The 14,558-nt window shown below is 42.7% G+C and overlaps 1 protein-coding gene across 8 annotated transcripts in view; it reads right to left on the bottom strand.

The window, feature by feature from the left end:
* Positions 1-2,410: 2,410 nt before the first annotated feature.
* Positions 2,411-14,558, bottom strand: part of LOC146867898 (rho guanine nucleotide exchange factor 19-like) — a 212,394-nt gene continuing 200,246 nt past the window's right edge. For all 8 annotated transcript variants that reach the window (XM_085608604.1, XM_085608606.1, XM_085608608.1 and 5 more), the window contains one exon: positions 2,411-4,376. In XM_085608604.1, the coding sequence (XP_085464730.1) occupies positions 4,328-4,376 (49 nt within the window). In that variant the 3' untranslated portion in view covers positions 2,411-4,327. The remainder of the gene's footprint in view (positions 4,377-14,558) is intronic.

Genomic DNA, 14,558 nt, shown 5'->3' with positions numbered 1-14,558 from the left:
CCTTTTATTTCTCGTCCCTACACACGTCTTCACACTTTAGTAGCTTTCATGCACCTTGCTAATTTCAACCTAACTTCCTTTTTTTTCCCCCGTTTTCTTCCCCCCCCTTTTTCGCTCCCTCCCAACACCTCCCTTCCCCCACCCCTTCTCTTCGATTTATTTTTTTCACATATACCTACCCAGGCAAACTTCCCAGGCATTCGCTTCATCGTCTAGTCCTGAAGAGATCCCACCATTCTCATGGGGATCGAAACGTCGTCGACCTACGTCTCTAAACTGTAAAATTATACTCTGTATCTTGCAATGGAGTATGAGATTTGAAACGTATTGTGACTTTATATACTGCCATTTTTGCTTACACTGTAAAGTCACTTTTTAAGTCACTTGCCTGTGGTAAGGAAATCGGCTGATTTCCTTTTTACCTACTCACGGTTTGCTCACTTATCCTCGTGTATATTAATTGTTGTCTTTTTCTCCTTATTACCATTAGATCGTATTTATCCCTCTACCTGAGTTTTCAGATAATTCCAGTTTTTTATTGTGAAAATTGCGATACCATATCCATCCCTCTTGTATGGGACCGTTGTTGATATAAAATATATCTACCCTTGGTCCCAATCTGACCCCTAGGGTTTCCTTGTTCTTTTCCACACTATAGAAAGTAGTATCAGAGTGGGAAGGCGTTCCCCTCTTTTGTGCCTTTGTTTTGAGTTTCTGTGATGGGGGATCTCCCATCTGCATCCCTTATTCATCATTAACTTTGAATGACAAAAGACTTTTGCCTAGCCAGTCTGGGACAAAATCTCTGAAACCTCCTGAAAACAGCTCCTGAGATGGATCTCTGGACTCCACATTGCAACAGACACATTCAGAAAACGTTCTGGATAGAAACCCAGATAGGGGTGTCGGTATTGTCATGGACCAGTAGAATGGTACACCCGCCATAGTAAATAGGATTCACTTGAACTCCAGAACTAGGATATCCATTGCGGGTGTCCTTCCCAGGGGATAACCCGTGCAAGATCCAGGCTGGAAGTGTTGTAGACTGCCTGGAAAAAAGAAGTGACTGTCTGCAATAGAAAGGGGATAGCTCAACTGCATTCTCCCCCCTGCCCTACCAGAGGAGAAGCCTACCTTGTGGAATCATGACCTAGCTGCGTGGTGACTAAGGAGCTGTAAAAGGGGCCAGGATCCTAACACCACTGAAGAAGTTGAATCTGCATTAAGGGAAGAGGCTGAACTTAAGGAACAGTTCTGCCCAGTGTGTCCTGCAGGAGGACACCACCTAGAAAGGAGACCACAGCTGTGCAGGAACAGAAAGAACTGGTGTCTGGGGGTCAGGAGCCCAATGGAGAGTGGCACAGGTGTCCAGAGCCTACCACCATCATGAAAAGGAGAGGACCTGTTCAAAGGTGCCCGCTGAGGTCTATTATAGGTCTTGGGTGGCGAACCATGGTAGAGTTTATGGTCTGGACAGTTGTAAGCAACAGAGGTACTCGAGGCAGAGTTGCAGAGGACTCATGGCGCTAGTAGTGAAAAGTCTGCCAGGATTTTGCTAGCTATTGGTCAAAAACAAACTGGTTTTCTTAAAATGTCTTTAAGACTGGTAAAACTGTTGGTCACTCATTGAGGGGTGTATCCCTGTTTAAAAGCATCAAGTGTAAATTAAGGTGGTAGTAGTGGACAGAGATCTCAGATTAATGCTTCAATGGGCTGCAAGTATGATTTAACATATATGAATGTAAAGTCAAAGACAGTAGGCCTTTCTCATTGATTACAGTTACTTTGACAAAGAGTGTAAGCATTACTGTATTGATCTAGAAGAGTTCATATTATTGCAATAGGGCACTTTAGAGATAGAGGTTTTCCACATAAAGGTTTGCCAGCACACAGGTACCTTGAAGATAATATCAGCAGTCTAGATTCACGAGGTTAGTTCCGTCTATGATGAATCTTTAGGGCAAGTGATTTGTACCCAGTTTCCCTGTGAGTGCCCTTTTATAAGGGACTTAAAATTATTATTTCCACCGAGAATTTGTAACCTGGTAAAGTTTCTCAATAGTACATAGATGTGATTTTATACTTAATACATGGCATTTGCGGATTACAATATATATTTATATTTTTCAAAGTAAAAACTCTGACTGGACAATAGATTTAGAGTTATGCGCATTACTGATTTCGGAGTTTCCAGTCCAGATCATCTCTTTGAAAGAGACTTGGACTGCTCTGCTATCGCTGCACTGAGAGCCAAGTTCTGATGGGGTTTGTTGGATTTCCAGTTTGAGGTGATAATAGTAGGGGGCGGGCATCAGTGGTAAAACACCTCAATTGATACAGTTGGGCTCACTGACCAGTGGACAGTCTTGGGACAACTGAGAAAGTCCTCACATCACTGCATGTGTTTAATTCCCAAACAAAGTTTATTCACAAATGCTAGAGCTACAAAAAATGTCTTAAAACAAACTTTCACAAACATATTTAAAGTCTATCATATGATTCATAACTACACTAACTTTACATAGTCATAAATCCTTCACATTTTGCTAAAACAGTTTAAAAAGGGATTTTAAAAATGCCTTTCATGTGGTAATTGGCAAATAAAGAACTATTACAAAAACTTTGATTAAAGTTACATGCAGAAGGGATTTACATCGTTCAAATGTGAACGCATTCCTGCTTGAATCATTAAAAGTGGCATTTACCCACCCCACATTGAGGCGAAGTTGCATTAAGAAAATCTGCGATATTAAGGGAATATACATTATGAAATATTGTCTGTGACGTGCTCCTGTTGAAAGCTCAAGTGCATGAAAAGTAATACACCCCTTTTCACTTCAAAAGATTTTGATTGACCACTTTAAGGCAAATACAAAAAGAAAAGGGAATGTCTCGTCCCGGCAACAACAAATACCACATTTACCCAGAAAGTGTCAAGAGTGCATGTTGCCCAATATCTACACGATCTAATGAGAGTAAAGATATTCAACTTGATTTTGTAGAAGTATGGTTTAGCTCCCTCTGGCTTCATTAAGCGCACTTTGGCAAAATGTGGTCATTTTACCCTGGAGAGAAGCCTGTACCCAGTGAGTTCTGGAATAGCATTCACATGAGAAACTACATCGTTTTTTATAAAGCCCTCAGTAGAGGGATCCAAAGTCAGTTTTACATTCACAATAAAACCTTGTACTTCTAGGACGCAGCATAACCTTCCACATGAATGGCCCTTGAAGGAAACTGGGAGAGTGAAGAGAGATTTCTTCTGAATACTCTAGAAATCCTCTATGCTCGGGATGCCCTCAATAACTATCACGCTAGGGAAGATAAGAAAAAAGCATTACAGTGAAGGTCCTGCAAACCAGCCAAAGGGTGCATCTAGAGCACAAGATAAGAAATCATCAAAACCATAATTTACTTTTAACCGAAACTAAGTGACAGGAAAACGTCCAACGTTTTGGATTTTCTCGGTAGTGAAAAGTCAAATAAATTTAAATATGAAGCACTACATATGGGTCAGCTGTGTGTTACTGACCTCTTTGAACAAACACTAATTTATCTAGTTGTGTGAAAAGCTTAGATAATTGGTGCACTGAGAAAGAATAAATATGTGAACAGGGCACGCCCACATTTATGTAAGAGGTCTAGAGGTGGTGTGATACGCAAGTGGTGCTAGGTCGCTTCCACGATTTATGAAAGTTGTATTTTTTTGCAGAAGTATTCATAGCAAAATGTGTAGCAAGCAGGCACACTAAGGAAAGTAAACAGGCACAGCGGAGAGGGTGGGGGTTGGGGGTGGAATGAAGGACGCTAGAAAAAAAACAACAGACAAAAACCATGCATGCACAGAGAGAGGCGGTCAGGCAGTCTCTCAGCAGAAAGCAGCCCACTAGGGAATTGCAGGCCCATGTTTTCTTAAGTCAGGTGTTAAGATACTTTAAAATTACTGCCCAGACTAATATGACCCATTAAGACCCACCTCAGTGCACAAACATTTACCCAGCCAAACCTGGCAGCGATGAAGGCAGTTAATAACCAACCACTCTTCAGCTTGGACCAAGGACTGGACATGCTCTAAAGTCTGTAGACCCTAGGTCTGATCAGACCCCAAGACCTATGCTCATCCTTTTCATATCTGTTTTTCTTAACAGGAGAGTCAGTCGGGGGCACGTCATTGACAATGAATAGTGCCCCACACAATTAGTGACAATGCAGCTGCAGTGACTGCTGAGATCTTCAATATCCTCCCATCTTCTCTGGTGAGTGTTCCGCATTAAGGAAGCCAACCAACTCAGTTAGTCCTGACCGAATCATCATCCATTCATTTCAGTCAACTGGATATCCCACTTTCAATCCTCTCCAGTGGTGGCTCTGCAGGTCTGGAAAAAAAATCCAAAGTAGGTATTAAAAACAGCAGCGAGAAACATGGCCCTGATGATCTATGATCTCTCCATACATGCACTTTCTTGACTCAAGTAGAACACATATAGAAAGAGCAGCAGCGGTATTTGTCTTCTTTGAAAGGTGGAAATTTAACAAAAAAAATAATAAACACAAAGGAGCTATTCAGGGGTGGAAGTTGAAGGATGTTGAGGTGAATGGTCAAACGTTTATAGTTTCAGTGAAATTCATTGTTGATCCACCAGTCAAATTTATGCCGGATTGTTCAGGATAACAAACAAATTAATTGATTTTAGTGTAAATTCATTGTATGCAAATTGCACTCCTGTGCATAATCTGAAAATTTGGCATAAAACTACCCTCTTTGCAGAAGTTGGACGCTTGGAGAAAATGCCTTATCCAAGTTATAAATCAATATTCTTGTTCTGAGAGTGGGGAGTTGACTCTGATATCTGCCCAAAGCCCGCTGCCAATAACCAAATCTTTATCACCTATGTAACTGATGTAGTGCTTCAAACCCTCTGCTCTCTCCCAGCGGCAATGATGGGCTGGACTGACTCTTCTTCAGTCACTCCCACCAGGTACACATTGTTAGCTAACTCCCAGTTCAATAGAACCACAAGTAAAACATTCAGATTATAAAATTAAACTAGAATTGTATTAAAAATTAGCTTTAGGCAAAATATATATATATTTTTTTTTAAAGATTACTAGAACAGGCTAAAAAAAAATGATGAAAATAGGGGAAATTTATCCTGATTAGTTCTGAGTTAATTTGAACTCTGCTTACTAATGTTTATGTACCATTCCATTACAAAGAACCCACACCATTACACACCAAACAAAAAAAGGTAATTAGCTAAGGCAAGAACACGTTCCAGCTTTACAAAATATAAAATAAGTACAACAACATTTTCCTTTTTCAAAGGCTTTCAGAATCACTTTGAACATGTTAAAGTGAGTGATCAAATGTAGGTTTATTGGGAATTTGTTTCCAAAACCTGTGTGGGAATTTGTGTTGCTTTGCCGTGAACTACGACCACTCCCACACGATCATGCGACTGAAGTCTCATTTTTTGCACAGTAGTTTCCGCACATCTGCACATTTAAACTCAAAATTTGAACTGTCCCAGTAGCCTCCATCTGATGTATAACTGGCTTGGGGAGTCTGCTGCCTCATGGAGCAAACACCCTTGAAAATGCTTTGCTTCAATATTCAAACAGGTTAGGACAGCGCACTTAAAGAAGCAGTTGTTTCACAAGGTCACTCAGACTTAAGAATCAAAAATATGTTCCGTCACTTTTTATGTCCAATGCATAGAATCTTAAGGCCTGATTTAGATTTCAGCGGACGGGTTACTACACCAAAACGGTAACGGAGATCCCATCCACTGAATTATAAATCTCATAGAACATTATGGAATTTATACTTTGGCGGACGGGATATCCGTCACCATTGTAATGGAGTAACCGATCCGCCGATATCTAATTCAGGCGCTTAGTGTCTCCTCATAAGCAATAAGTTATTATAAATATTAATACCATATACTATTCATCGTGGCTTTTTCTAGTAAGCTTTATACATATGATACCGAATCCTTATCTTATTGTTGTGCAAATTGACTACGTTTTAACCCACCATCTATTCAGGGTTTATCAGGGCAGAAGGCACGGTTGGACTGGCATGCGGGCACCGGGCGTTTCCCCGGTCGGCCGCCAGGGTGGGGGCCGGTTTTCTACCGGGGGGGGGGGGGAAACAACCATTACAATGCATATGCTTTTACCATGCATGCCTTTACAACGAATTTCATTGTAAAGGCATGAATGGTAAAGGCATATGTGTTTTACATGCAAGTATAAGGTAAGTATAGGGTTTAGGATGGTTTGGGTGTAGGGGGTGTAGGTTTTGGAGTGCCAAGATTAACTTAATTTGGGGGTTTACGGTGGGTATTGGTTTTGGGGTGCCAGGGGTAATGTTTAGGGTTCAGGATGTGTTTGTGGGTGCAAGGGTTAATTTTAGGGTTCAGGGTGGGTTTGGGGGTGTCAGGGGTAATTTTAGGGTTATGGGGTGCAAGGGGTAATTTTAGGGTTCAGGGTGTTTTGGGGTGCAAGGGTTAATTCTGGGGTTCAGGGTGGGTATGGGCTTCGGGGTGTCAGGGGTCATTTTAGGGTGGGTTTGGGGTGCAAAGGGTAATTTCAGGGTTTAGGGGGTATGGGTACTGAGGAAGTAAGGGTCATTTTAGAAATTTAGGAGGGTATGGGTGTGGCATGTGCTGAAGCTGCTTCAGCACACACCACATGCCTGCCAGCAAGGGACTCCAGGTCCCAGACCACTCTGCGCCAGGAGGTGCTGATGCTTGTTTTCCGTGCCCAGGGGTGCTTAAGTTCGCAGCGCGGCTCCCGCAGCGCAGGGCGGGCCCTTCCACGCCAGTCAGAGCCCGGAGGAGGCTGGGCTGGGCCCCCCTCTGACATCGGGATATCGGACTCTGGTTCTACAATTGCCAGGTATTGTGATGTTCTACTTCCTGTTGTTTATTAATACTGGTGTTCAGGGAGGTAGTCATCTACTATCACAATGAGCAAATGCAAGGGAGTAGCGGGAACTTTGGACGCATTTATTGTCAGAGCAGAATCTATGCTTAGTCATGAGATTGAACTGACGGAGATGCGACCCTCACTAGAACCTCTATCCTTGCAGAGGCGTTCCTCATTAGGTACTATTAACTTGGGTGGCGTTCTCCAAATCTGCGTATCCCCTACATCGCAAGGCACGTCCCAGTCCTCCCCCGTACTCGATTCGGAAGCTTACTCCAAAGACAATTTACCCGGGTCAAGCATAGCCACAAGGACACGGACCATTAAACCTTATAGTAAGGACAAGACGAGAGAGCCACCAGTGAAGCAAAGGAAGGGTGTGGGGAACCTGTTCTATCAGTACTCAGACCGACGTTGCTCCTCCTTCTCCAACATATAGTACATGTGGGGATGCTGCTTCTGATACTGCTGGGGAGACTGCCTTGGGTATGGCTCTCGTACAGATTAAAGAATCGATAGATAATAATTTTGCTTTACTTTGGGGTTGCTTAGAACACTTGGACATGGCAATGAACAAAATGAACGGTCAAAAAGAGTCTTCCCAGATTGTTGCTATTGCAGGGGAGGGATTGGGACTAGATGCCCTTCATAAAAGAGTGACAGCCCCCTTAGAGACTCTGCTGGCCAGGGTAACGGCTACTGAGGGCTCAATAAGAATACGCCATGGTGTGAGCCCCATTAACCTCTCGAGTAACTCATCAAAGCCTGTACAGGATGATGGCGAGGTAGCTCCTTTTCCCCAGGTTGTCACCCCACAAACCTCGCAAACCTCAGCCAAAGCATTTGCAGGACATAAGAGTATAAGTAACTCAAATCATAATGATGCCTTAGCCCACAACAAGTCCAGAGTAACTCAGCCACCGCCCATTCCCAGTGCAGCCCCCTTGGTTATGGAGGTGGTGAGACTGAATCTGCCGCCTGAGGCCACCCCATATACCATAATATTAGAGAATGTAATGAAACATGGGAGGCACTGAGAAACAAGGCTATCTGCTGGCTCGGGAAAAAAAACTGGGCTAACGGAGGCCCTGTTCGGCGAGTTTAAAATGTCGAGAAGAGTAAGTTGGGAAGGAAGAAGGGATAAAACCCTTCCCAGTGACTGCATATCCCGTGACTGCATAGTTCTTAATTTTAGAATGCCAAGAATGACACGCGAAATTCTATGCAGACTTTGCAGTGATCACATTACAAATAAAAATGTGCTGCCCCTTGGATACTTTTACCCTCCAATCAATCACATTCATCACTCTTTACAGCAGAGACCTATAAATCCTAATACTTGTCACCAGTTTAGCCTACCCTTATATAATAGATTTGATTTACTTCCATCTCTGGAAGACGTAGATTGACTTACTCTTATTGAGACACGCAGGGCAATGCTGGATTGGCCCAAATCATCCTCTTGGCCCTAAATTGACATTCACTGAGTCTAAGGAACCTTCTCATAATGATCAAAGTTTTGTTGATGCTTTGTCGGATGGTTTCAGCCAACGCTCTCTGGTGCCACTAGACGACGTGCAATTAGAGGGGGAAGCGGCAGCTGATATCGCCATACACCACAACGAAAATGTATCGCACTCACTCTTAAACACTCCTTATCTATTCCCAAGAAATAGTCATGTCCACCACTCTAACATTGCCAACGTCTATTATGTACTGAACAAGAGCGATACCCAGAGTTAATGCAGGTCTAGCCTAACAAACATCCTCTTCTGGAACGTGGCGAGTTTAACTACAAAACTCTCCAATCCTGCCTGGCTTGAATTCATAAATAACTATGACATATTATGTCTCCAAGAAACCTGGGTAGATGCTACACAACACATCAATCGGTTTAAAACATTTTTTACACCAGCCGCACCCTCCAGCCATGAGAGGAAAAAGGGTGGCTTATGCACCTACCTTTCATATAGGCTGAATGTAAGAAAGGTTGACCTCGGGTATCTAACACCTACTACCAGGTCTTACAAATATTGATCGATAATTCCCATTGTACTCTCTTATTAAACTTTTATAATATCCCGCCCCCCAAATGGAGGGAGTTTTGAGGCACCTCCATAAGGACCTGGATAGCACTCAAAAGGATAATCTGGGGAGGGAACTTTAACATAGGCCCTTGCATTCACGCTGAAGGGGGTAATTGTGGTTTAATAATTGATGGTGAGAAAGGCATTCTTCACTACTCACATTCACACCGTGGGATCAATTATATCTGAATAAATATTCCATGGACTTCGGATTTGCCAATGACCTCTGCTCACCACCCATAGCGTTTAGCAGCACATTTAACGGCCGTGGGTTGTGTTCCACCATAGATTACCTATTATTATCAAACAGACACGCTGACAGAGTACATAATTTCAAAACTCACTCTGTTGCTTTTAGTGATCACTTCCCTATCAGTGTCACCCTAGATCTGCCGGCTAAAGTGCTATCTAAAAGACATATGGTCATCCAACCTGCACTAGATATTGCCATCAACAGACCCAATGGTTACACGATTAAAAGGGCGGGTGTTGATTTGTTCCAGCTAACCAAGTCGCTTTTAAGTTGTTGTAAAACACACTTTTTCGCCTTTCTTGATGAGACTGCTTCTAATTCGGATATTTTTAATACCTTCCAAAAAAATCACAGGCCGTACAAAGTAAATTGCTATCAGAATCTAAAAAAGCCCTCTAATAGTAAGTCGGGCTGGTTTGACTCCGCCCTACAAAAGCCCATGAGGGATCAGGAAGCTATAAAAATGGCTAGAATAGCATACAGAACGTTGCTTAAGGAGCAAAAAGAGGCCATAAGAACTGAACTGTGGCAGGCCCTCAAGCAAGCGTCAGACTCAAAAGATATAAAAGGCTTTTGGAAGGCTGTGAACGCTCTATTATTTGCCCCTAAAGACTTGCCCAGTATCGAAATTACGATTGGGAAGGACCAATGAGGGACTCATAATTCCAGCCTATATTGTCTCGACATAGATATCCATCAGGGTGAGGATCTCAGAACAGGTCCTCAAGCTATCTCCCAATTGGCATCGCTTTTAATGTTGATGAGGAGATTCTAGCCATTAACGCGAGCGTGGAAGGAAAAGCCCCTAGGACCAGACAGCATACCAGTGGATTTATATAAATCCTGCCTCTTGCTGTGGGGTCCACTTTTAATTTTGGTTTTAAGGGCTTGTTGCACACAAGGATTCACTCCGACCCGGACGGAGTCCATCCTTTTTCCCATTTTCAAGAAAGGTGATTGTAATGACCTGGCCTGCTACAGACCTATATCACTTTTGGACTCCCTAATGAAAGTGGCTGGGCGCATTATCTTAAATAGATTGCAGATATGGGCAGAAGACACTGGTGTAATCTCGGAGTTACAGTATGGTTTCCGCCAAGGATTAGGCACAGTGGAACGGAGCCTAGACCTATGTCTTTTAATGGGAAAATATACACTGGCAAATGGGGGAGCCTTTACTTGTGTTTCGTTGATTTGAGTTTGGCCTTTGATTGTGCTAATCATCAGAAATTGTGGAGTATTCATGAGGCCATGGGGGTGGAAATGTCACTTATTAATTTTTTAAGACCGTCTTACCTGGACGAGCGGGCAAAGGTCTGTTATGGGAAAACAGGTAAACTTAGCCACACTTTCCCTGTTAGGTAGGGGGTAAAGCAGGGGTGCATGCTAGCCCCTCTCCATTTCAACCTCTACATAAATAGTTTGGGCGTCACCTTATCTAGGAAATGTCAGGACCTACCCAGTATTGGCAAGCGGACAATTGGAGCATTGTTATAAGTCGATGATGCTGTTCTTTTATCTCGTAACCAATTGGCCTGCAGAAAATCGTCTCGAGCTTTGTATCCTATTTGTCAAGTCTTGACCTTAACGTAAACATCTCCAAAACATTTACCATGAAATGTTGCAAGCCCAATATTAAGTCTCGTGACACCTTCATAAACAAAAAACTTGAATTTGCTAATTATTTCTCATACTTGGGAATAGTTTTCGAAAGAAGGGGATCATGGGTTAAAGCCATTAATTCTAGAAAATTGTTATTTGCCAAAGCCATAGGAGCCTTGACAAACTTCGTCAGGAAGCTAGGAAAGCGTTCGATTAACGACTAGCTGACATTTTAAGTCAAATGCATTTCAAGTGTAATGTATGGAGCGTGCATTTGGGGTTATGCTAATGTAGAGCCCCTACAGCAGGTTGAGAACAAGTTTTTAAAATATCTCTTAGCTGCTCCAAAGAGCACAGCCACGTACATTTGTCACACGGAATTGGGACTGACATGCATTTCCGACCTAATTAAAATCCAGCCGATCTTATTATGGCATAAGTTTTGGACCGGTACTCCAACCGGTTTCAATCGGGACGTGATAAATGACTGTCTGAACCTGCAACAGGCACATTGTATTCCTTGGCTTGCATATGTCAAAAATTTAATGAATGACCTAAGCTGCCCGCCAGCCTGATCTCTGTCACAAGGAAGGAACTAAAGCTATCATGCATCAACCATCTGGAGATGATTAAATTGTCCTCTAATATCATGAAACCATCCGTCAGAGCAAACCAATTGCTCTTGACGCAATCGGGGATACAACCCTACCTAATAAAAACACCAGGAACCTATGACAGGCTGCTATTGACTCGCCTTCGCTTAGGCAATTTCCATAACATGGTCACATTCCCCAAGATAAATGATAGGTCACCCTCCCGATGCCCTTGCGACAATATATCTGCACAGTCTACAATCCATATTATTTTTTTGTTGTAAGTTTTATATTTTATTTAGAAAAAGATGGATTCTGCCCATTTTAAAAGTGCAAGGACTGATACAATGTTGTCCTGCTTTCATCAAGTAACAATTTCTAGACGACAAAATCTTTATGGATCACATAGCCATATTTTTTAAAGGGGTGGTTAGATACAGGAAAACCATGCAAGGCCCCTCCTTTTCTTAACTGTTTATGGATTTTTATATGACAGGTCTGTGTATATCAATTAAGTTTTTCTACTAAAATGTGTTTTTAATGTACTACTAAACTTACATATATGAATTGATGTATTCTTGTTTTTAACACATTGTGCTTTTAGGATTTTAGATTTTATGGCAAGACCGGAGGCTAAGGTTATGCAATCCTCTTTTATTGCGCCACCCACAGCAGCAACAAAGAACATAGAATACAACAAAGTTCTTTAGAACATCAACAAAAAGCTAGAACCTCCAAGACTTTCTTCTTTTTTGCTGCTGCCCATTAAGATAAGTAATAAAAAAATTATCTTAAAGTTTTAAAACAATAAGCGTGTTTCAATTAGAATTATGATTTTAAATTTGGAGTATATAATAATTATTCTTAGGAGGCGTTATGTTTGAGTGAGTTAAGTTTGTTTGATGATTATTAAAATGTTTGGAAAGGGTATTTCAATTGGAATGGGTTCGTAAGGAAGTAATTTTTTAAATGAGATAAACATGATTAGGGATGAATGGTTATATAGTTTGGAGTGAATGTCGAAGTTAAATGGAGGAACGCTTTTGATTAGCGCGTACGGCGCATACTATTCATTTGTTCGTTATAATAGGAATTTGAAGTCGAATGGTTGTTGGCGCGTTGTTCGCGATGTGAATTAATTTCGTCAAACGTGTGGATGAGAGGAAGTAAACATTTGTAAATGAGCGGGATGCATATCTTAAAGGTTGCGTTTTATTATATAAACGTCTCTTGGTAAGTTTTTAAATCTGGCTTACCGTTTCTTACCGACGTCACAGAGCTTCGTGCGGCCATGTTGCTTCAGGGGGAATATTCAGACAAGGTCAGGCAGATTGTGAACGCGCGCAGGCACATACGTTTTTGTAACGCATGCGCTGTAGCGCTAACACGATCTTGACTGAAACTGACCGGGGTTTTGAGGAGAGTTAGCGAACGGAGCGTATTTATGCTGTAAGTGAACGATTTTGATGGGAAGGTTGAGGTGATTTAATAGCGTGGCATTGTTTTTCATAGTGAATTAAGAGGAGTATAGTTAGAAGAGAGTTTGCTTGAAGGTGGATTTTTTTTAATAAAAATTAAATTTCTTAGTGAGGTAGATTTTGTGAGTTCCTTTAGAGTAATTTAGAATATAAAAAAAAAATGTCCGAGGGAAATTAAATTGCTCAAGGTAGTTTGAACATGGAAGAAAGGATTTCTCATAAGTTTGCTTTAGATTTGGAATCAAAAATGGATCAGAAGTTTGAAGACTTTAAGGAGTAGTGGGCATACTTCTCAGGAAGAATATTTTGGTCTGCTGGTGAAGGTCCAGTGTTGGCTAAGAAAAGTGGAAAAGCGAGTAGAAAGAGGAAGAATGTAGATATAGATGGTATAAGGAATAAGAAAGCAAAAACTGCTTTCCCAGACTCAGGCATGATTCAAAGTCGTACGGAACAAGCATGTTATGCTTGTGCTTAATGCCTTTAGGGCGGTTACATGGGACGAAGTTGATAAGGCTCTGGCCATTATGAAAAGTGGCTCCCCCCTTGATCCTGCCCCCATGAGGTTTCTTAAAACAGTCGCTCCTGCGATTGTCCCTTCAGTTTTGGAGTTGATCAATGCCTCTCTTTCCCAAGGCATCGTTCCTCCTAGCTGGAAGGGAGCGGTAGTCAAAGCCCTTCTTAAAAAACCCCAACTGGACCCCGCCGACCTGGCCAATTATAGACCAATCTCGCTCCTTCCGGGCATCAGCAAAATTGCCGTAAAACTAGTCAACACTCAGTTGTCCCAGTTCCTGGAATCGAACAATCTGCTGCGACGGTCCGAAACGGGGTTTCGCCCTGGCCAAGGCACAGACACCGCCCTCCTCGCTGTCATCGAGGAGGCAAGGTGCATTTTGGATTCAGGGGGATCAGTGGCAGTGATCCTCCTGGACCTTAGTGCAGCCTTTGACACGGTGAACCACCGTGTCTTGCTCCATCGGCTGGCCAGGGCAGGACTCAGGGGCACAGCGCTGGCCTGGTTAGAGTCCTTCCTGTCGGGCCGCTCGTTTCAGGTCTGGGATGGCAGCTCCCGTTCTGACTCCCTTCCTCTGACAAGTGGGGTTCCCCAAGGTTCCTCACTGAGTCCTACTCTTTTTAATGCCTACATGGCCCCTTTGGAGGATATAGTTGCCCCCTTCGGCATTAAGATTGTGAGCTACGCGGACGACACGCAATTGGTCGTCTCTCTCTCACATCTAGACCAATGCCCTGATAATCTTCTGCACTGCCTCCAGAAAATCCACCTCTGGATGTGCGACTCTTCACTCAAACTCAACGGGTCCAAAACAGAAGTCATGCTGATGGGCAAGAAATGGTCAACAATTCCACCATCCGTTTGGCCCGATACCATGGGTGAGGTACCCGCCCCCAGAAAAGAAATTAAGAGTCTGGGGGTCTGGCTTGAACCAGACCTATCCATGAAAACCCAAGCTACCAAAACAGCTGGAACCTGTTTCGGACTTATGAGGTCAGTCCGCAAGATCCTTCCTCTGCTCCCCCCTCTTTCCAGGAAACTCCTGGTTCAAGGACTGGTTCTTGCACGACTAGATTACAGCAATGCTGTCTATTTAGG

This window comes from Triturus cristatus, chromosome 1_2 (genome assembly GCF_964204655.1).
Source record: "Triturus cristatus chromosome 1_2, aTriCri1.1, whole genome shotgun sequence".
Classification (NCBI taxonomy): domain Eukaryota; kingdom Metazoa; phylum Chordata; class Amphibia; order Caudata; family Salamandridae; genus Triturus; species Triturus cristatus.
Note: the sequence above shows the minus strand (reverse complement) of the source record. Positions and strands in the feature narration are given on the sequence as shown.